Genomic DNA, 21,611 nt, shown 5'->3' with positions numbered 1-21,611 from the left:
ACAACATGATTAATATTCATGAACCCAATAGCTCATCAATCCATAGTGCATTGTATATTGTTAGTATTGTAGTAGAATTAGTAGTAGTATTATCTTTTAATAATAATTAATATGATCTATTACAATTTTTTTTTTTTTTTTTTTTTTTTTTACAGAAACCCAAAAATGACAAATATGCATTCATACATGGTTATCAAATTTTAGTTCTAATCACTAAAGTATCATTAAACTATCATTAAATTAGGGCTGTAGCTATAAAATAATTTAGTAATTGAGTATTCTACCAAAAATTCCATCGATTAATCGAGTAATCGGATAAAATATGTTTTTGCTTAAAGTGCAATATTAATTATGCAAGAGAAAATAAGACTCATGGGTCTCTTAAAATTTACAACTAAGTTTCCTTTTTTAGAAATTTTTTTTTAATTTATTTTTAAATGCATAGAATGCACTGCATACATCAAAAATAAACATTTAATTATTACCCGTTGTTTCTCTGTCTGTACTTGTACTGTGAACAATGACAATAAAGTTGACAGATGAATTAAGTGCATTTAAGTGCCATTCAGTTGGGGTTTTTAATAAAGCATTTTCTTAGATGCACATTTTAAAAAATATAAAACATTAATTTAATTTATCTTTTAATTATTGAAAATTAAACAAACTTAACTATTAAAAATAAAACATGGAAGAAATGTTGTGTGATTAAACCTTAGAGAAAAATAATTTTTTATTTAATAGTAGGATATGTACATTCTGCTGAACAATAGTAATACATATCTGGCAAATACTTTTATTTAAACTAAACCGGACTTTTATTTTGACGGGTTGACGTACCTTTACAGTTCTGTGTATGTGATGTGACGCTAGTTTTACTCAAATCAAACGGTCAAATGCTCATGAAGTGACTGTCAGAGCAGTTCTGGAGATGTTCATGTGTTCACGTCCTTATCACCGCGAGCATCACGCGCGCTTCAGTGTGTGTTAATAAAGGAAGACGCTCGTCTTCCATGTAAATTCCATTTTTATGACAGGATTCCGCGATTCCCTCCGCGTTTTCTGCTTCGCGGAAATCATAGGACCCTAGTCATGGTATGCCAGCTCTATCTTGCAATGGACACACACCACGACATTCTCTTTACATTCGTCCGCGCCCTGAAAATCAAAACACTGCTGACTCCTTGCAGTATGCGATTTCGGAAGCAGCCCTTGTGACTCCTTCTGCTTTGTGGGTGACGTAAACACGTTGTGTCACATTGAAAAAATCATTGCGATAGAACCTCACGTGAGATTTAAAATAAATTAAAAGAGGCTTCCAGGCAGAGGAATTTGCCTTGATCGTTTTTTGTAATCGAGTTACCCGAGAAATCGTTTTAGCCCTACAGTAAATAGTGCTTAATACCATAATATAATGCTTGACTGACTGATTAAGACGCTAAGATTTAAGAAGCTGTGCCATTTTAGATAAGCTGACTGGAATCATATATATATATATATATATATATATATATATATATATATATATAATGTATATATATATATATATATATATATATATATATATATATATAATGTATGTGTGTGTGTGTGTAAAATAGTATATCAGTCTGGCGAGTAAACTTAAAATTAATAAATTAAATTGCCAAGGTGTGCGTAGACGGTGACAAAAAATAAGTAAATTTTTACATAAAGGCATTATGCTAGAAATATTACTATTATTTAGTAAAATGTATGTGTTACTGCTACTACTGTTGAAAAAATTAATAAAACTTTATTTTTAAAAAAAAAAAGCACAGAATATTTCTTCCATGTTTCTGTCATTTAAATGCAAATGTCAAAAGGCTAAAAGGAATTTCTAAGACATAAAGCCCAAACGATCGTACATGGTCCTAAGCAGATGCTAAAAAATGAACAAAAATGCTGACTATCAATTTCAAACAAGTGTAGCTCAGTCATTTTTTGTCCGATTACAAACATTGTGATTCATTTTGCCAGCATGGATCGTTATTATGAAAAATTACTTGTATTGTGATATAAGATTTTGGTTATGTCGCCCACCTCTATTTAAGGTTACTTGTGTGTATGTGTATGTGTGTGTTACCTGTTGCTTGTTTTTTTCTAAACTTAACAGCAGCAAGACTGATCATGTTCATGCCGTAGAGGTTGTAATCGATAAAGAGCTGCAGCAGGAAGGGAATGTGAGCTTCATGAGGCTGAAAACTCTTATTCATTACAGCTCCACCCTGCAGGAGTTCACTCACCCTACAAAAATGAAAACATATACAATCAGCAACACATATCACATCCTGATATACCACTCCTCCACCCACCATACACAGAACAATTAGCACAAAATCACCAAAGGTTAGTTTGTGAAATATGCTATATTTATTTTAGTACAGCACAAGGAAACTTCTGATATTTCAAATGTAAAATAACAGTGCCATATAACCAAGCATTTCTCAATTAAGTGCTGCCACTTAATGCCACGTCAAATGCTGATTGCTACTAATTATACAAAAAAAAAAAAAAAAAGGATTTATACGTTATATGTACATGGATGCAGTTTCTTACATATATTAGGGATGGGCGTTTTCCGCAAATATCACATTCGAATATTTGAGCTCCAGAGGTGGGTAGAGTACCCAAAAACTGTACTCAAGTAAAAGTAAAAGTACTTCTAGAAATATTTACTCAAGTAAAAGTAAAAGTACTAGTCTTGAATAGTTACTTGAGTAAGAGTAAAAGAGTATCGGATAAAAAATCTACTCAAGTAGTTAGTTACTAGTTACTTTGGGTCATATATACTGTACTGAGACTATTTTTATTTAGATATATAGATAAAATGTATGTAATGTATGTGTGCGTGTATAAATTTATATATTTCATCAGCCTTTACTCCAATTTATGTAATTTATTATAAAACCCTGTCTGTTTACTTAAGTAACAGATATAGGTGTCATGCCATAACATATTTTTAATACGACTGACTTTATATTAAATGTGAATTTCACATTGAAAGTTAATGTGATATAAATATTTCTACTAATCAATCTTTCATTGTTCAGAAAGAGAGCAAATAACATTTACATTATTAAAGATAATTTTCACTGACAGTCTAGATTTCAATCACTCTCAGAAACTCCCATTAAAATCACTGAAACTGCTAACACTGTGAAATCAATATCTTAATTAAAGATTCGTACACACATCTGCACTTTGTTGTTCCTGCGAGAGAATTCGCCAGAAAGAGGTCTCCAGTCAGCGAGCGAGTGAAGGAAGCACCGGCATTTTAGCGATGACTCATCTGAACGCCTCTGATTGGCCAATGCTTTAATAAGCTCAAAAGAATCATGTGTGATTGGTTATAATGCGCAGCGCTGTATAAACGCATCTATCTCTGGCTAAGCGCCAGCAAGCAATCACAGATCTGAATTTAGCAGCTGATAATATGACTCGCTGAACGTACTTGCACTAGTGTGATTGTATTAAAATTAATAAAATCTTAATCGGCTATTTTTTGTCTTTTGGAAGCTGCATTCAACTTGACTCCCCTCTGTTATAAGCCACACACGTACAACAAACTAATGTCACAGTGGTATCGTGTGCTGTAATCGAATGTAGCCCAAGTTATTACCTGTTAAACAGTAGACAGCACACGCGGTGTTCATCTAATAAGGATCTCCATCGCTAGCAAATAATAACCTTTGCAGATTTCAATTCAGTGCAGTTCCATAGCCACGTTTTCAACGCTGCTGATGTTAAACGTTACAACTCCGAGTGAACCACTTCTGACGCTCAGCGCGTGCGGCAGGGAACTGAACGACTCATTCAAACTGATTCATGAACCAATTCACTCGTTTGCCAATTGGTTTGATCAAGCCTTTGAACAGAATTGACTCAAAAGAATGAATCATTCGCGAATGGGCATCGCTCATTGCCCAGAGAAAAGTAGACGGCGCGTTTGGAATAAACTGAAGCATTATAACATTTATTGCATTAAGATAAAGTAACGAGAGGAGCGTCGCCCACAGTAACGAGAAAAAACGTAAAGAAAAAGAAAAAACGTAAAGCAGCCTGCAGCAATTAGGCTATTGTAGAACGTAGCCTACACTTAACTTTTAAACTGTCAGCAAATCTTTTTTGCTTTTTTTTTCTATTGTTTTACATGTTCTTGTTATGAAATACGGGCACGTCAACATGATCGGGGGAAAGTCGGCTTCTTAGTCTGTTAACAATAAGGCCGGCCGTGGAGAAAACGCGCTCTGACGGCACAGACGTTGGCGGGACTGACAAATAACGGTGTGCTAAGCGAATAAGTTTTGTGAAGCGCTTCGTGTTTTTGTTTCACCACTGAATGGGAGCCTCATCTGGTGGAATACATGGCTACAGCAAGAACTGTTCCCACTCGTCTCGGCTGGACTCTCTGTAATCATCACTGAAGAACTGGCTCAGCCTTTTCCGACGAGTGGGCATTGCACCCTCTTCATCGTTGGTGACGGCGGCTGCATCCGCACCACTCGCATCAAGGAAAATATTCTGATAATGTTCAAAAAAGTAGTTTTCATCGAGAAACCTGAGATGTTTGTGCCGAGGGTCTAGGGCAGATGCGAGAAGAGGAGTTTTTACTGCATTCTCCAAGTTAGCAGTGTTTATTCGTTGCTTGAGAGATGCCACAACAATGTTCTTGAATTCGGTCACTTTCTGTGATTCTCCACGGCATATTTCAAGTACTGTAGAAGACCGCAGTTCTTATGGGCCTTTCACATATCGCAATGTATGCGCGCTCATAATGGCTAGCGACGCATTCGCTATGCGCACGCGGTGGGATGCGCCCGTTTTTTCCAGGCTTGTCCGCACCGCATCGAGTTAAAAACATCTCAACTTTTCAGAATGCCACAAGCGCACCGCAGGTCATGTGACAAGAACTAAACATACAGCTTCATCCTTTCCCGTAACAACGTTGAAAGCTTAGCAAAGATGAAGGAACAGCTGGTCATAGCTGTATATGGATTGCCATTTTGAAATAATTTAGTAGCAGAGCGATTTTTTGTGCTGCAAATCCATTTATCCTTTGCTGAAATTTCCGCGTCTTCATGGAGAGAGCGCGTAATTGTTGCTTAGCAACGGCAGACGCCTCAGGAGCGCTTCTGTCCGAGCGCTTTGGAAAGAAGGAGAAAGCGGCGCGCCTAGCGTTTTCCAAGCGTCTTAGGCGCGATATGTGAACGGCCCCTTATTCATTCATTAATTATTTTTTTGCTTGCATACATCTTCAAATATGCCGTGGAGAATCACAGAAAGTGACCAAATTAGGTTTTATTGTGAACCATTTTTTTTTTTTTTTTGCAAATTCGAATATCATTTTTATTTATCGAATAATTAGAGCAGAATGAATATTCGAATGTTCGACTATCCGTGCACACCCCAACATATATTGCTGTCTATAATGTCAATAATAACAATAATCAGTACCACTATAATAACACATTCACTTTTTCAAAGTTATATTTATGGGATTTTTAATGCCTTTAATGTGATAGGACAGTAAAGAGGTGTCAGGAAAGCATTGGCCAGAGAGAGGGGCAAAAGATCATAAGATGGGAATCGCCCAGGTTAGCTGTAAGCGCATTTGTCGGTGCACTAATTTACTTTTTTAATAATTAGAACACTTACTGAAGTTTATATCGCGTTCATTATCGCAGATGAATCGCCTTCAATAGTGAACGCGATATTGGATAGCTTGTCAGTGATCTACTGCTCTGTCTATTAAGTGCCGCTCCATTTGAAAGCAGGTGATGGCGATTTAGCACTAATAACGGAACAAGATTTACTGACTAGATGCGCATGATCATATCATTAGATATATTGCCCAGCCCTATAGTGAAGACAGGTTTACTACTAATAATGTTGCTTGTATGTGAAGCTATATTTAGTTAGTTGAAGACTTTTTCATGATTAATCTGCAATAAAAAAAAAAAGTTACTACTATTTTTTTTCTTTGTGTTTTTATGGCTTTATTTTGGATAGGATATTAAGTTGACATGAAGTAAAGTAGAAGTGAGGTGGGGAGGAATCAGGTAAAGTCTGCGAACCGGAACTGCCCACAAAGCTATCAGCACTGAAATAAGTTTTTGACATCCCTGACACACTCAAACAGTATGTACATTTACACACACACATATATGTACATTTACACACACACATATTCATAAAAAGAAACAACAACTACCAGATCGCTAGCACTCACCTTTTGACCATCTGTGGGTTGTACAGGTAAATCTTCATAAAGGTTTTTTCCTTCATATGGTATCCATAGAAAGGCCTAAGGAGAGATAAATTGGTCAGATCTACGTACAAATGTTTTAACAGAAGAAAGAAATCTAATTTGTGTCTTTGCACTAGGGGTATCACAGACAAGCTGATTATATCTGGCACCAAACAATGCTTAACTAGCTGTGGGTAGTGTGATTTCATGTGCACTTTTTCTATACTACCGCTGTAGAACTCTGCAATTACATAGTATGACTGCATGTGCAGAGCTCTGTATTTGGAATTTTTATTAATACAAACAATCATTAAGCAAATAAACAATTAAATAAATAACTAAGAGAACACTTAAATCAAAGTATAACACCAAGTCATTTAAACAACCAGAGATATCATTCTGTCCAGTTACAAAGCATTAGTGATTTTGTATCAGTTTTACCTGCTTTAGTGCAAATTAATGTAACAACAGGTGCACTGGCGAGGCAACAGCAAGAAAACTCATAAAAAAGCAAATGGTTTCACAGGTGGTGGCCATGTATGATTGCGCTCTCCTTTTCCTTCTTGACTGATTTGTCTCAAGTTTGTTTTGTTAGGGTCCTTCTCACTGCTTGTAGCATGGGGCAGTACCTTAAACCCGGTTGAAAAAAATGCACAAATCAGCTCTCAGCTCAATATGAAATGCCTATATGGTGTATTAAGTAACTTTAACTTCCTTTGTCAAAGGTGTTTGTTTGTTTGCTTGCTTGCTAACCAGGGTTGCGAGGGTAACTTTTAAAATGTATTCTGTTACGGTTACAAATTTCTTCATTAAAAAAATATTAAGTAATGTGATCCAAGAACTACAATATAAAAGTAAAGTAAACTGAATACTTTCGGGTAACTGCAAGTTACATATGTAAAGAAGTCAAAAAAGCAATATCTAAGTACTTTTATTTAAATATGAATTTAAAATTAAAACTAATAAAAATTATGTAAAAGCTATTTGAAACTCAAAAAAATCATGTCTTGTTTAACCATCTAGATATTACAGCCCGTATTTTATATAAAAGGCTATGCAGACATTTAGTGGCTATACAGTTTAGTATTACAGTTTTATTTTTATTGTTTTTTTATTATTTCTTTGACAAGTAAAAATAAAAAATGTATACACAACATATATATTTTTTACAGCATATACATATTAGTCTATTTTAAAATAAGCCTACATGTTGAAATGCATGTGAAATGCTATGATCTTTTTTTTTCATTGACTGATTTGAGGTGTGGGGACTTTCTAAATTTCAAAATTTTCTCCGGTTAATTTCTCATTTTCCGCTAGAAAATGTACAACTTTAGTCATCCGCACCATGTAATTTTAAATCACTAACAAACACTAAATTTAAATAGCCAACCATACCCACTACTCGGACTACTGCCTTTAGCACTTTCTACAAGACCAGCCTGAACGACGAGTGCAGAGTGCAGTTGTCCGGAGATGGTCTTTGGGGGAATTTTGCCACCTTTGTGGAGTGGGTGCTGGTGTCTAGTGCATCGCCGGCAGAGAATCACAGACTGGGAGTCTGAACTGGAAATTTAACTGCCCCCTCTCCTCTCTCCGTCGTCTCCACTGGTCCCGTCCAGTCCTCCTTCGTCCTTGGTTTCCTCGTCCAGCCCTGAGGAGGCTTCCGATCCTCCAGTGCCTGCTCCTAGAATGTGCCATCCAGTGGCTGCTACTAGAATCTGCCCTCCATTGCCTGCTCCAACTCAGTCCTTAGTCGCTCCAGCTCCACCGCGGCCTTACCGATCCCCGCCTCCGCCTCGGTTGCTGGTGCCATCTGCTTCGCCTTGGCCCTCCAGATCCTCTGTGTTGCCCTGGCTCATTGGCTCTCCATCTCCCCCTCAGGCTCCACCTCCACCTCCTCTGCCGTTGGCTGCCCCCTGGAGTCATCGGCCCTTTCTCCACCATGTCTCCTCCCTCCGTCGGCTCCACCGTGGACCTCCACCATGGTTGTGGCCTGGGTCCCACCTGGCTCCTCCTGCTCTGGGTTCCTCCTGTCTCCTCTCTCCGTGGTCTCTGTTGGCCTGCCCTCTCCCGGGGGACCGTCCTCCACCAGAACCTACTCATTGGTTCCCACCCAGTGCTCCCCCCCCACCATCCCCATTATTCCACGGTGCGAGGTCACACCTTCCCGGAAGGGGGAGTAATGTCACGCCCCAGACTCATTATGTTGCATTTTCATTCCTCATGTTATCCGTGTGACCTAGTTAATTGTGAAATTATGTTAAGGTGTGTCTTGTCAATTACCCTCTTTAACGTTACCCTTATAAGTTGCATTATGTTCAGTGTTTGGTTGTCCGGTCACATCATGTGAACATGTGTTTCTGCCTTCAATTTATGGATTACCTCATGTGGATTATTAAAGACTTTGTATAATCTTCTGCCTCGTTTACGTGCTTCTCTCCCACACCACACTGTGACAAACGGATTATAGTTACTAGATTTTTGTATCATGATTACATACATGTATTCTGTTACTCCCCAAGCCTGTTGCTAACACAACCATATGAACTCCGACCACCCAAAAAAAAAACAATAACTTTTAACTCAAAGTTCAAAGTTATAAATTTGAAAGCTTAAAAAGGCTTCGGTTACTTGGCATTCATTGAAAATAACATTTTAATGATATTACATTATTGGCAGTAAAACTAGTTGTTTTCTTTGCTTTTACCTATTCTAAGAGTAAACAGATGTGAATTAATACAATAATTAAATGTTACTCTTCATTAAAGCATAATGTTCACAGATTACAGACACATCAATGATAAATTGAAACTCATTTCAATCTCCAGTTCTTCTTCGTACTACCCAGTTTCCATTTTGTTTAACTGTCCTGTCTTAATAGTCGTGGGGCAGTTGTGGCCTAAAGGTTGCGGGTTTTAGTCTCAGGTCAGCCAGGGATTTTAAAGGGATTAATTATCCAGCTCTTTCTCCACCTTAAAAAGGGATAGTTAACTTTCAAATTAAATTTTGATATGTTTTATCTTACCTCAAGGGCATCCAAGATGTAGGTGTCTTTGTTTCTGCAGTAGTTTCCATTTTGCTATTTTAAGGTCAAACCGTTCTTGTCTGTGATACACATAATACAGGTCTATGGTCACCACCTCAAAAGAGCATGCACAGAGAAGTCCAAATTAAACAATTCCCAATCATAAGTACACATTAATGACCTAAGACATGAAACAAGCAGTTTGTGTGACAGAACGAAAAGTATTTATATTGTTTTTACCTCTTATACACATTATATGATCTGAGGGCGCGCACGCTTCCTGGTGTGTGACATGTGCATGTGTTCTGGCTTAGTCTGCGCAAACGCGGAAAGCGCCGGAAGTGATCTCTCGCGCGTGTATGTCATTCATTGTTTACACAGATCTTGGAAGTGTTACCTTTTACTATGAAGATCTAAACATATTTAGACATACATGAAATCACAATGGAAGACGATTTCGATATACCAACAGACAACGTTGAATTTTTTTCACAACCATATTTATTTGAACCAGAATACACAGTTCAAGTACTCAGAGCGACGGGGGCAGCATCCGCTGCAGCAGCACGTCTTCAAGCCTCAGAGAGACAGAGATCTCTTCAAAATTGGTGGTGTTTTAGTAGCAAGTGTTGTGAGATGCCAACAGAAGTGGAGAGCATATGTTGTCACGAATGGAACAAAGCAATGCCACAACTACAAGACGACGACGAGGACATTGACAGTATGACATCACAAACCTGCCTGACTGAAGATCCTGAGTTTTCTCCACTGTTGAGCTGCAGCACTTTGCACATTGTGTTTAGTTTGCCACGTATAAAATGAAGGCGATGTCCAAGGCCAGAGGGACCCAATGGCTCGCTGTCAATAGAGTGAGTAAAGTGTTGTATTTTTATTATTATCACAACGACTATAGTGTGCATTATAAACCAATTAATTAATTACAATTACAATATAATTGCATTATATTTCAGACAGTGCAGATTGGTGGCGTATCGTGTGGTAAAAAGTACACAATGAATGACGTACACGTGCGAGAGATCACTTCCAGCGCTTTCTGCGCTTGCGGCAGACTAAGCCAGAACATGCGCACACGTCACACACCAGGAAGCGCGAGCGCCCTCAGATCACTTGGATGTGGTTGTGTATAAGAGGTAAAAACTATATAAACACTGTTCGTTTTCTCACACAAACTGCTCGTTTCGTGTCTTAGGCCATCAATGTGTACTTAGGGGAATTGTTTAATTTGGACTTCTCTGTGCATGCTCTTTGAGGTGGTGACCATAGACCTGCATTATATGAGTCACAGACAAGAACAGTTTGACCTAAACATATCAAAATTGAAACTACTGCAGAAACTCAAACCACTGGAGTGCGGTTCCTGAAATGCCCTTTACCAATAGGGTTGACAGGAGTATCTGGTGGTTAACATGTCAAAAGCAGCAGAAAGATCAAGCAAGATAAGTATTGAAAATTTGGATTCCGCTCTTGCGAGTCTTAGGGCTTCAACAACTGAGAGCAAGTCAGTCAGTGTTTCTGCAATGAAAGGAAGAAGAGAAAATGGTCTGTAGTTCTCTAAAAGAGATGGGTTGAGGGTGGGTTTCTTAAGTAGTGAGTTAGAGTTATACGAGCCTCTCTAAATAAACAGGGAAAACCCCAGTGTGGAGGGATATATTAATGATGTGAGTGCAGGTGCAACTGCAGGAGAAATGGCCTGAAGAAGATCCTATGGAATAGGATCAAGTGGACAAGTAGTAGGATGATTAGAAAGTATGAGTTTGGAGACCTCTGCCTCAGAGAGTGAAAAGAAGGATATGAATGAGTGTATGTTTGCTGGTAACATGTGCTTGACAGATTGTGGTGTGGAAAATTGTGCACTGATGTTTTTAATTTTATTAATGAAAAACGTGGTAAAGTCGTCAGCTATTAGAGTTGATGCAGGAGGGGGAGGAGGAGGAGGAGGAGGACAAAGGTGGGAGGAAACACCCACACCCTTTAAGCAGCTCTAAGCTTAGAATAATGTTCGCGGAGAACGTCAGATAATCAAAGGGCAGAAGAGGTGGTAGGGGCTGGCCTGAAGACAGGGGGCAAACTCTGTCTAAACAAGATTTAAGAGTGGAGGAGAAAGTATCAGTAGCACTGTTAGCATCGTTTAAGGAGAGGAAGCGAAGATGAAACCATAACAGATAGCTGTTGTGTGTAAATAAGGTCCAGTTGGTTGTCTGATTTGTGAGTCGCAGTAGTTGACACTTGGTTGAGATCAAAATAGGCAAGCAGAGTGTGGAAGTCATCAGATTGAGGTTTATCTAGGTGCATGTTGAAATCTCCAAGCATAACTACATGAGTACCATCCTCAGGAAAGGTTCAGAGCAGCACATCTAGTGGTCCTGGGGGTCGAGAAACAACTACAAAATGGATTTTAAGAGGGTAGGTAATAGTAACTGAATGAGATTCAAAGGAGCTGTTGGTGCCTGAAGATGGTAAAGGATTCAATTTCCAATCATTAGAGATAAGCAGACCAGTAACTCTACCACTGATCCAGGTCTCTGACAGGGCCATGAGATTGAGCTTTGAATGACTTACAATAGAAGTAATTAAATCGGCTTTTCTTTACAGTGGACTGGCAATTCCAGAGACTAATAGAAAAAGAAAGTTGTGTATTAGTAGACATAAGCAAAGTGCTTGTTAGCTGCTCACAGTGTGTGATGAGTGGTTTTGCGAGTGGTAGTAATATTAGGGATCTGGAAACACATAGTAAGAGTTAATTATAAAAACTGAAACAGAAGTGAAACAAGTAGTAGGAAAAAGGATGAATTAAAACAATATGTCTTTACAATCTTCTGTCTTCACACGAGGAGGGTTTAAAAGAAGGGCTGCCGCGACCGCTGCTACGGTATAGTGACCTTTTTTATACCCGTCAGACAAAACAGAAATTACTGTTTATTACAACAAAGGTCTAAGCAAGCGCACAACACTGACAGCGTATGGGATAGTGTATGTGACTAAACGCAGCATGTTTCAACAAAGTAAACAAACAAGCATTTCCAAGCAACTACAACTGCACTGAACACTAATGAGACAAGAAATAAATACACTTAGGGTCTGCTTTTAACTTCCACTGATTAACTGCTTCTCTCAAAGAGTATTTCTTTACACTGCTCTTTTGCTAGTACTTGAACACAATTTACTGTTTATCACAACAAAGGTCTAAGCAAGCGCACAACACTGACAACATACTAGATTATCATATTATAATGCTTGACTGACTGATGTTAATAGTGTACTTTAAGATGATTAAAACTGTGCCATTTTACAAACACACACACACCTACATACACTTTTGTGTGCTGCTGTAGTGCTAGGTGATATACCATTATTTTTCAAAATCCTGCCATGATGGTGTCTACAGTAAGTGAAACAATTACTTTATCTATTTAAAATTCACAAAGAGTGCTAAATAGAGGCCCAGTTTCACAGACTTAAGCCAGGACTAGGACATAGTTAAATTAAGATATTTATGCAGCTTTTATAAAAAATGCCTAAGAAGAAAACATAACGTGTGCATCTTGACACAGAACAATGGAACTGAAATATTTTAAGATATGTCATAGGTCATGGCTTAAGACTAGCCTTAAGCCATGTCTGTGAAACCGGAGGAGTGTGTATTGAGGGGGGAGCTTTATTAACTGCACAACGCAACCCTGCCCCTACTTGCCCATACAAACATGCCATGGCTGCTTAATTTTAAGATTCAAATCAGATCAATCTACCTTTTTAGGTAACTGACTTAAAGACCAGTCTTAAAGGGGAAAAATACATGATTGACTTAAGACAGGTCTAAGCAGTTGCTCTTAACTTCTTCCATTCAAGAATTATGGAGGCCATTGAGTTCTTTGGAACCTTCAGTATATCAGTTTTTTTTAAGCATTTCCCAGATCTGTGCCTCAACACAATTGTTTCTGAGATCTGAAGAAGTCATTTTGACCTTTAGCCTCAATTTCGATCTGATATGCATTTTCAGATGTTAGAACTTACAAAGAAAAATTTATCTTTCCAAATCAAGTCCAATCAATTGAATTTGAATGTATAGAAACAAAAATGATCCAAAGAAATGAAGCACCAGAGCTAAAATTTCAAATGTTACAGCAAAAGGTCTAAATTCTATCAATGTGATTTCTGTTTTTTTCTCTCCTTTTTAATAAACAATGCAAAACCAGATTTAACTTTGTGTTATGGAAAGTATAGATTGTGGGAGAAAACAGCATAGAATAAGGCTGCAACAATATGTGAAAAAAATGAAAGGATCTGAATACAGCCTGAATTGAATTTAAACATGTCAAAATGTTGTTGTTAAAATGTGCTCTAGAAATAAATGTGTTCGACTGATCAATTGATTCAAGTATTACCTCAGAAACACAAGTAAACACACCCTGCTTTGACTGGCATACTTCTTTGAATTTTATTTTTTGTGTGTGCAATGTGTTTTGATGCTCAAGATGGCAAGTGCTCTAATGAACCGTATGTTTGAGCCAGGATCACTGGAACCAAAGTGGCTACGTTTACATGAACAATTTTTGGTCTGAATTAATTCATGAATCGGAATTTAATGTTTACATGAACACTAAATAAGGTGATCAGGTTGATGTGAGTGTTTATATGTCCAAGCTTTAAATCAGAATTTATATAGTTTTATATGCGCACACTGCGCAAATATAGTTCCCTTTCGGTACTACACTACTACTACTACTGTGGGAAAAGTCATTTTCTCCAATTTTTGAAGCCTTTTTCAATCACACAGTGAAACTGCATGACCATTGGTTCGTGGAGTTCGATAGAAATAAACCAATGGCGTGAGCCAGGCTACTGCCTGGAAATGCTGGCTGTATGTTGAAATCTCTATGTTTTCTTACCACTTCTGGCAGGGAACCACGTCCTAGTCCGGTTGGACAACATGTCAGTGGTGTCCTTCAAACCTCTAATCACTCTAGTGAAAAGCATCCTAGAGTGGGCCCAGCACCATCTGCATTCTGAAAACAGGGCCAGTCATGTTCTCTCTGAGCAACCTCCCCTCAGTAGAATGGATGGCTCCATCCCTAGACTGTTCAGGGGATTTGGAAAGTCTTTGGGAGGGCAGAGGTCGACCTCTTCACCTCCGAAGACAATTCTCATTGCCCAACTTATTTTTCAAAAGTCAAAGATGCTCTGATCCCCCAAGTCATCAGACAAATCAGGAAGGATGCCCTGGTAACCCCTCTGTGGAGGAGCCAATCATGGTTCGTGGACCTGTAGCAGCTCTCGCTTGCGGAGCCATTGCAGAGACGGGACCCCCTCTCTCAAGTTGGTTTTCACCACATGGTGCACACTCCGGGGTGAAGACCTGTTCACATGTGACATATCTCAGATATTGTCCTTCCTCTAAGACTTAATGGATAGGGGTCGTACTCCCTCTACCCTTAAAGTCTATGTTGCGGCTGTCGTAGCCTCTCATTCTCCTATAACCGGGCAGTCCGTGGGTAAAAACAACTTGGTTGTTAGTTTTCTGAAGGGGACCAGAAGGCTGAACCCTCCTCGCCCCTTCACGATCCCCACATGGGACCTATTCTTTTCCTCAAAGAGCCGCCCTTTGAATCGCTTCAGACTGCCAACTTACGTCCTCTGTCACTGATAATGAATCTGCTATTGGTGCTAGCATTGGTTAAGTGAGTAGGAGACTTACAAGCGCTCTCCATCGGACTCTCTTGTCTTGAGTTCGGGCCTGGCGACTCCATGAACGTCCTGAAACCAAGGCACGGGTATGTCCCGAAGTTTTTATCCACTCCGTACAGAAACCAGATTGCTGTTCTCTCCGCACTTCCTCCTCCTCAGGATGATCAGGAGCTGAACTTACTCTGCCCGGTCAGGGCCCTAAGAGCCTACATTGACCATTTTGCCTCATTTTGACAGTGGGAATGGCTCTTTGTATGATTCGGAGGCCGCACCAAAGGTCATTCGGTCTCGAAGTTTAGGCTATCCAGATGGATAGTGGATGCGATAGCTCTCGCTTACTTGTCCTACGGGCTCCAATTTTCGATAGGAGTTAGAGCACACTACACAAGGGGCATGGCCTCCTCATGGGCGTGGTCTAGTGGCATGTCTATTGCAGAAATATATGTGGCGGCCGGCTGAGGCCTCACTGTCCACATTTGTCATGTTCTACAACCTGGATATTTCTGCGCTTCAAACGCAGGTCCTGTCAGCATAAACCCACCGTCATAGCCAGTTTTTGCTTGGGTGAGATGACTGCTTATATAGCCTTATGTTTATGTTTATATAGCCGAGTGTTTACATGCACTCCCCATCGTATTAGAAAAGGAATAAATAAAAAAAAAAAACCTTCAATCGGTTCTAAATTTCATTCCGATCTAGCTCAATCGGATCCATTAAAGGTGTTTACATGAAGGCTTTTCAGTCCCATTGAGCCATCAATACAATACAAATGGATTATTTGGTAGCATGTAAATGTGCAAATTAGGGATGTAAACGATTAATCGATTATCGGTTAATTGTCGATAAGAAATTGATCAATTAAGGCTGTCGATGGTCAGTTAACTGATTTAATGTTGGGCTGCTTGCGGCTCGTGCGCAGAACACGTGCGTGGGGCTGTGAGTGACAGTGATCGTATATAGTTGCATCATCATTAATTCACAATGTACTAATTAAGCTTTTAATGTGATTTAAACTTTAAAAGTACATTAAAATAGAAACAACACAAAAGTTATTCAACTTGAAAAGCTATACAAATGTAGTAACTAAGTCATTTCATCAGATAACTGCGCTCCGCAGGGCTGCCGGACACAGGACAGATAGACTATTCATTCCTACAACTTGTTAATTAGTTCCTATGACTTAATGATTTGTGGTAAGTGTCCATGTTCCGTTTATTTTGTTCCCTAAATAACCCATGATTAAACTAAAATAAGGGAACAAATAAATTAATTGAACGAACTCTTAATTCATGAAATCTTTCATTTCCCTTCCCATGTTTACCACACACAGTAAGAGATGCGGTTAGAAGTGAAAGATAATGAAATAAACCTGCAAAATTATGAGGGTTAGACTGTGAAGATTTAGGAAAAGATACTGGCAAACCAGAACAAAGCCAAATTACCAGATTTGTGTCGTCGCGGACATCACATTCCAGAGTTGAATGCGCAAAGTCCAAACTAACGAGGATGCAAGTCCTAAATGTGGGTACTGAGAAACGCGCACAGACCTACGTCACCAGACTATTTGCCTAATCTTCCTTTAGAAGGTACTTTAGACCGCGGTGGAAACACAGAAAGCAACAGGTCTGGAGGGGGAAAAAGGTTCCTGGGGAAAAAAAGTTCCTGATAATTTGGTTGAAACGTGGCATTACAGACCCATCTCAAATCCTACTTATGTCTATAATATTACAAAAAGTTGTATCTGCTTAATTACCCTTTTTGCCCCAGTTTTTTTCATATTTAACTGATTCTCAGTCATGCTACAAACCATCATGTCAAACTCTGGACTTTTTTTTTTTATAATAATGTCTTAAACAGTGGAATAGCCTTCCTAAATATATCTCGGGGTCAGACATACTCTCTAAATTGAATTTAAAGAGCCATCTCTTCCAGCCAAGCATTTGCATAATCCAATCAAATACTATATTTTGTCATTATGATCACAAGATGTAATTATTGTCTAACAAATTCATTATGTCTACTTAACTGATACAATGATGAGCCACATGCATGATCAGTCTCATATATAGTATACTACTGCCACATGGAAAATACTGACACTCATTTCAGACTAATTAACAGACTACTTCCTGACTGTACCATTGATCACATGTGAAAAGCTTTACACTACATACTGAATTCAATTTTATATGTGGAAGTGTTTCAAAATCTTTAGCTATGATCTTAACACTACAGTTGCCATGGTTAACTACTTAAAAATTGTTGAATATAGCATTCTATTTAGATATTAGATTAGATTCAACTTTATTATAATTATGCAGAGCACAAGTACAGAGCTAATGAAATGCAGTTAAAGATCTAAAACTATGTTGGAACCAGGGCTCTGAACCGGTTCAAGAAACGAAAACCGGAAACTAACAAAATTTTCACAGGAAAAAAAACAGAAAAAAAACCGAAATCAATTAATCAATCGTTCGGAACAGAAACGCTTATTTGAAATTACCATTAAACGGTTAATAACATTATTTTATTGTTCTCTTTAATATTTTAATTAGACAGTGACAAATCACAATCGAATAGTTGAGCATGTGACGTTGACACATCAAGCGTGAGAAAAAATGTCGCGCAGCAGTCATAGGCAGTCCATTTCTCCCGATTAGATTTGTCTTTAACCACAAAGTTGGCTAATCATAAAATTTTCAGAGGTATGATTAAATAAAACATGCTTAGAAATTTCAAGATTAGCTGTATGTAGTAATGCAATCTGTTTTTGTTTCTTTTCTGTAATTAATGTGAGCTAATTTTGAGAACGTAAAAAGTACATATTGGCCTATTAACTTATACCACTGTCAATGACTCTTTTTAGATGGGTCGCCACCAAGATAATCCTTTCTGTCAGTATTTCTCCTATGATAAATCAGCTAACAAGTCTGTCTGCAATATTGAGGGATGCGGGACAGAAATAGCCGGGAATCACGGAGGTAACTTGCAAAGGCATATTCAATGTAAACATACAGCAGAGTATGCTACTTTAAGCAGCATTAAAAGACCAGCATCTACAGCAGAAGGACAACTCTGGACACGGTCATAGTGAAAAAGCCAAAGACAACAGACCTGCGTATTCAAATGAATCCTGATGTTCTAAAAGATGCATGCATAGAACTAGTAACTGTCAACGGGAGACCATTTACATTAATGGAAGACAACGGCTTCAGAAAGATTACCGAGCCAATACAAGATGCTATAGGAAATGATTTTGCCATCAACTCCTCAAATATCCGTGATATGGTGTCAAATGTTGCTCAGGTGGGAAGGGAAAAGCTCAAGAATGAGTTAAAGGGAAGGCTACTAATGCTTAAAATTGATTCAGCTACATGCAGAGACCGATCTGTTCTTGGCGTAATTGTACAGTACACTGACAGAGAAAAAATTGTGTTGCGCACTTTGGCCGTAAGAGAGCTAACTGAACGACACACAGCTGAATACATGTCATCCGTGGTGAAGGATGTTTTAGAACAATATAATGTTGAATTACGGCAAGTTTACTCAACGGCAGATAATGGCGCTAACATGTTAAAGGCAGTGTCTTTACTATCTAATATGCAAGAGGAGACACCATCTGAAGCGAATGAAATTGATCCCACGGGTGCAGGAATGGAAGAGGATGAGCTAGCTGCAATCCAGGGCGAAACTCTTGATTTGGTAATTGAACTTGACTCTGTAATATCAGGACATGTGTTGCGCAGTGTGAGGTGCTCGGCTCATACCCTGCAGTTAGCAGTTGATGACGCATTAAAAGAGCAACGGTCATCCAATTGGATTTATAAACCAAGATGTGTTGCAAAAAAGTTGTGCACACAAAACGTTGTCACTCTTTTTAAGAGAATGGGGCACAAAAGGGCAGTTGTGGACTGTCCAACGCGCTGGCATTCTACACATGATATGCTGGAGTGGCTTTTAGAGCTCAGGAATTTTTGCGAGGACATGTCACCAAATATTAAAGAACTGCATTTAGGTGAGAATGAATGGGAGGCAATATCCAGCTTGGTGCGTGCACTGAAACCAGCGAAAACTGCTACGAAAAGCCTCCAATCTGACCAGCTCACAGCGGGTGACTTCTACGGTGTTGGGCTTAAGTGTGTACTGTGTACCGACAGAGTTGACAATCACTTTGCAAAACGCCTTGTTCAGCGTCTCAAATCATGAGAAACAGCCCTCTTTGACAATGACGCCCTTGTGGCTGCTTTATTTCTCGATCCTAGATACAGATTTTTTCTTAGTGATCTTCCATCCGAAAGAGCAAAAATTCACTTGTGTTGTGCCTGGGAAGCCATTCAGAATCTATCTGGCAGCAACAGAACAGCACAGCACAGTCCGTTCCAATCATCCGATGATGACGACGAGATAGAACAGCTGTTGATGGCAAAAGAAAAAGAACGCACAACAATAAAATCCACTCATGTTTCAATCTCATCTGTTTTGGATATGTATTCTAGAGAAGCACGCCTTAAGAGGAGTGAGCGTCTTTTTAAGTACTGGGCAAGTGTTGTTCCCACTAACCCAGATTTGCACAAACTTGCTATGAATGTAATTGCACTACCTGTAATGCAAGTCAGCGTAGAGTGCACATTTTCATGCCTCAAGTACATTCTTTCTCCACTGAGGTCTTCAATGAATGCACAGGTCTTGGAGGACATTATTTTCGTACATTTAAACAAGCAGTACGGATTTTAGGCTCAAATTGACTTTTACAGTTTGTGCATTTCGTTTAAACCTATCCAAGTAACTCAGGTAGCCCAAAAAAGCTCAATGTGATTCCTTTATAGACTGTTAATACTTAATTAAATTGAAGAAATTTTGTTGTGGTTTTATTTCACGCGTTGGGTGTTTGCGTTATAGCCTACTTTGAAATTAGCAGCTGACGGTGCTTTAAAACAATGGTTATCCAGTTTAATTTTTTAATTCATGTAATTTCTAATACAAGTAGCCTAGTGTTGCAAGAAAGTTATGTACACAGAAAGTTATCACTCTTCTGAAAAGAAGACATTTGATTGTTCAGTACAAACAGTTCAGTAAAATGGGTCAATATTTTTCCAGCTGTTTATGCTTTATAATTAATGGAGTTAAATTTCTGTTGTGGTTTTAACCAAGCTAGGCATTAAATGTTGAAAAGTTTAACTATCATGTGTTAGCCTATGTCATTTTTGAGTGAAAATGAGTCTGTTTATACACTTGTTTAAAGTGTATGCAAATGAAAAATAACGTTATTAACTGTTATTTTTCCGAATGAAACCAGTTTTGGAACTGTAAAGTTTAATGAGGAACGTATAACGGAAACGTTATAATACCGGTTCTGTTCGGAGTGAACCAATTGATTTTTTCTTTTTTTTTCTTTTTTAAGCCCTGGTTGGAACACCATTTGTTGATGTCCAAAAGTGACTGTTTACTAAAGCTGTAGTTCGCATAACTGAATCGCGTGAACACAAATGAAATTACCAGATAAATTAACACTAATTTCCGAAATCTGGTAAGACGCTGAGCCTTGCGATGTGTTTGCGCCGCCATCTTAGTCTATATACATTCGTAGATATATGCTTTATATATGCATTAGTTATATGCTTTTTACTAATATTATTATTTAATATTATTAAGTTTCACTGAGCAGTGTAGACCATATCAATCAGTATCAGTAGTGTTGGCTGTAGCGATTATAATTTAATCGCAATTAACAGAAAAAGCTAAATTCTCAAACCTGGTCAGAATATTATAATCAAACGGAATTTTAAAAACTTCAATGAGGCTAGTTATTGTGCCAATATTAGAAATATTGAGTGGTCACAAGTCTTAAGGGAAGCAGGTCCTGATTTAGCTTGGAGGTTTTTACAAACTTATTAATGCCAATTGTTGACAAACATGCCCCATTAAGACGAATGACGAAAGTAAGAAATATTGCTTCTCCATGGTTAGATGCTGAACTTAAAGAATATATGAGGAAAAGACATAAATTAAAGTTAGAGGCAAGCTTGTCAGGGGATAATGGATTATGGGAAAGGTAGAAGCAATTAAGAAATTTTGTTACAAAGTTAAACAGAACAAAAAAGAAGAACTATTATGAACATAAATTTGAGGAATTAAAATCAAACAGGAATAAATTATGGAATACATTAAACCAATTAACAGGGCGGAGAGATAAATCTGTACCAACATTTTTAGATGTAGGTGATACTTTTTTGACTAAACCTGCTGATATAGCTAATTATTTAGGAGATTACTTTACAAAGAAAGTACAGGATTTACAGAAAGATATGATTTCAAAGGAATACCCTGATTTATCTTTTAAGACGATTAAAGATACAATCATGCTTAAATCATGTACATTTAAATTCGAAAGAGTAAGTCTAACTACAGTAGAAAACATATTAAAGTCAATGAAAGATAAACCTGCTGGTGTTGATGAACTGGATGTCAAGCTATTGAAGATGGTTGCTGATGTGATTACTATTCCTATATGTTATATTATTAATTTAAGTTTAGAAAAATGTGTTTTTCCTGCTAACTGGAAAAAAGCTAAAATTGTGCCTCTTCCTAAAAACAAAAGTGAACAATTCTCTGGGA

At 38.2% G+C, this 21,611-nt stretch overlaps 1 protein-coding gene across 4 annotated transcripts in view; it reads right to left on the bottom strand.

The window, feature by feature from the left end:
* The window catches only part of rev3l (REV3 like, DNA directed polymerase zeta catalytic subunit), a 180,727-nt gene that overhangs the window by 76,150 nt on the left and 82,966 nt on the right, over positions 1 to 21,611 (bottom strand). For all 4 annotated transcript variants that reach the window (XM_059513238.1, XM_059513239.1, XM_059513240.1 and 1 more), the window contains exons 3-4: positions 6,248 to 6,322; positions 2,102 to 2,262 (exon numbers count right to left, since the gene is read on the bottom strand). In XM_059513238.1, the coding sequence (XP_059369221.1) occupies positions 2,102 to 2,262; positions 6,248 to 6,322 (236 nt within the window). The remainder of the gene's footprint in view (positions 1 to 2,101; positions 2,263 to 6,247; positions 6,323 to 21,611) is intronic.

Source organism: Carassius carassius, chromosome 27 (genome assembly GCF_963082965.1).
Source record: "Carassius carassius chromosome 27, fCarCar2.1, whole genome shotgun sequence".
In the NCBI taxonomy this organism is placed as follows: Eukaryota; Metazoa; Chordata; class Actinopteri; order Cypriniformes; family Cyprinidae; genus Carassius; species Carassius carassius.
The sequence above is the reverse complement of the archived record's forward strand: the minus strand, read 5'-3'. Positions and strand labels throughout refer to the sequence as shown.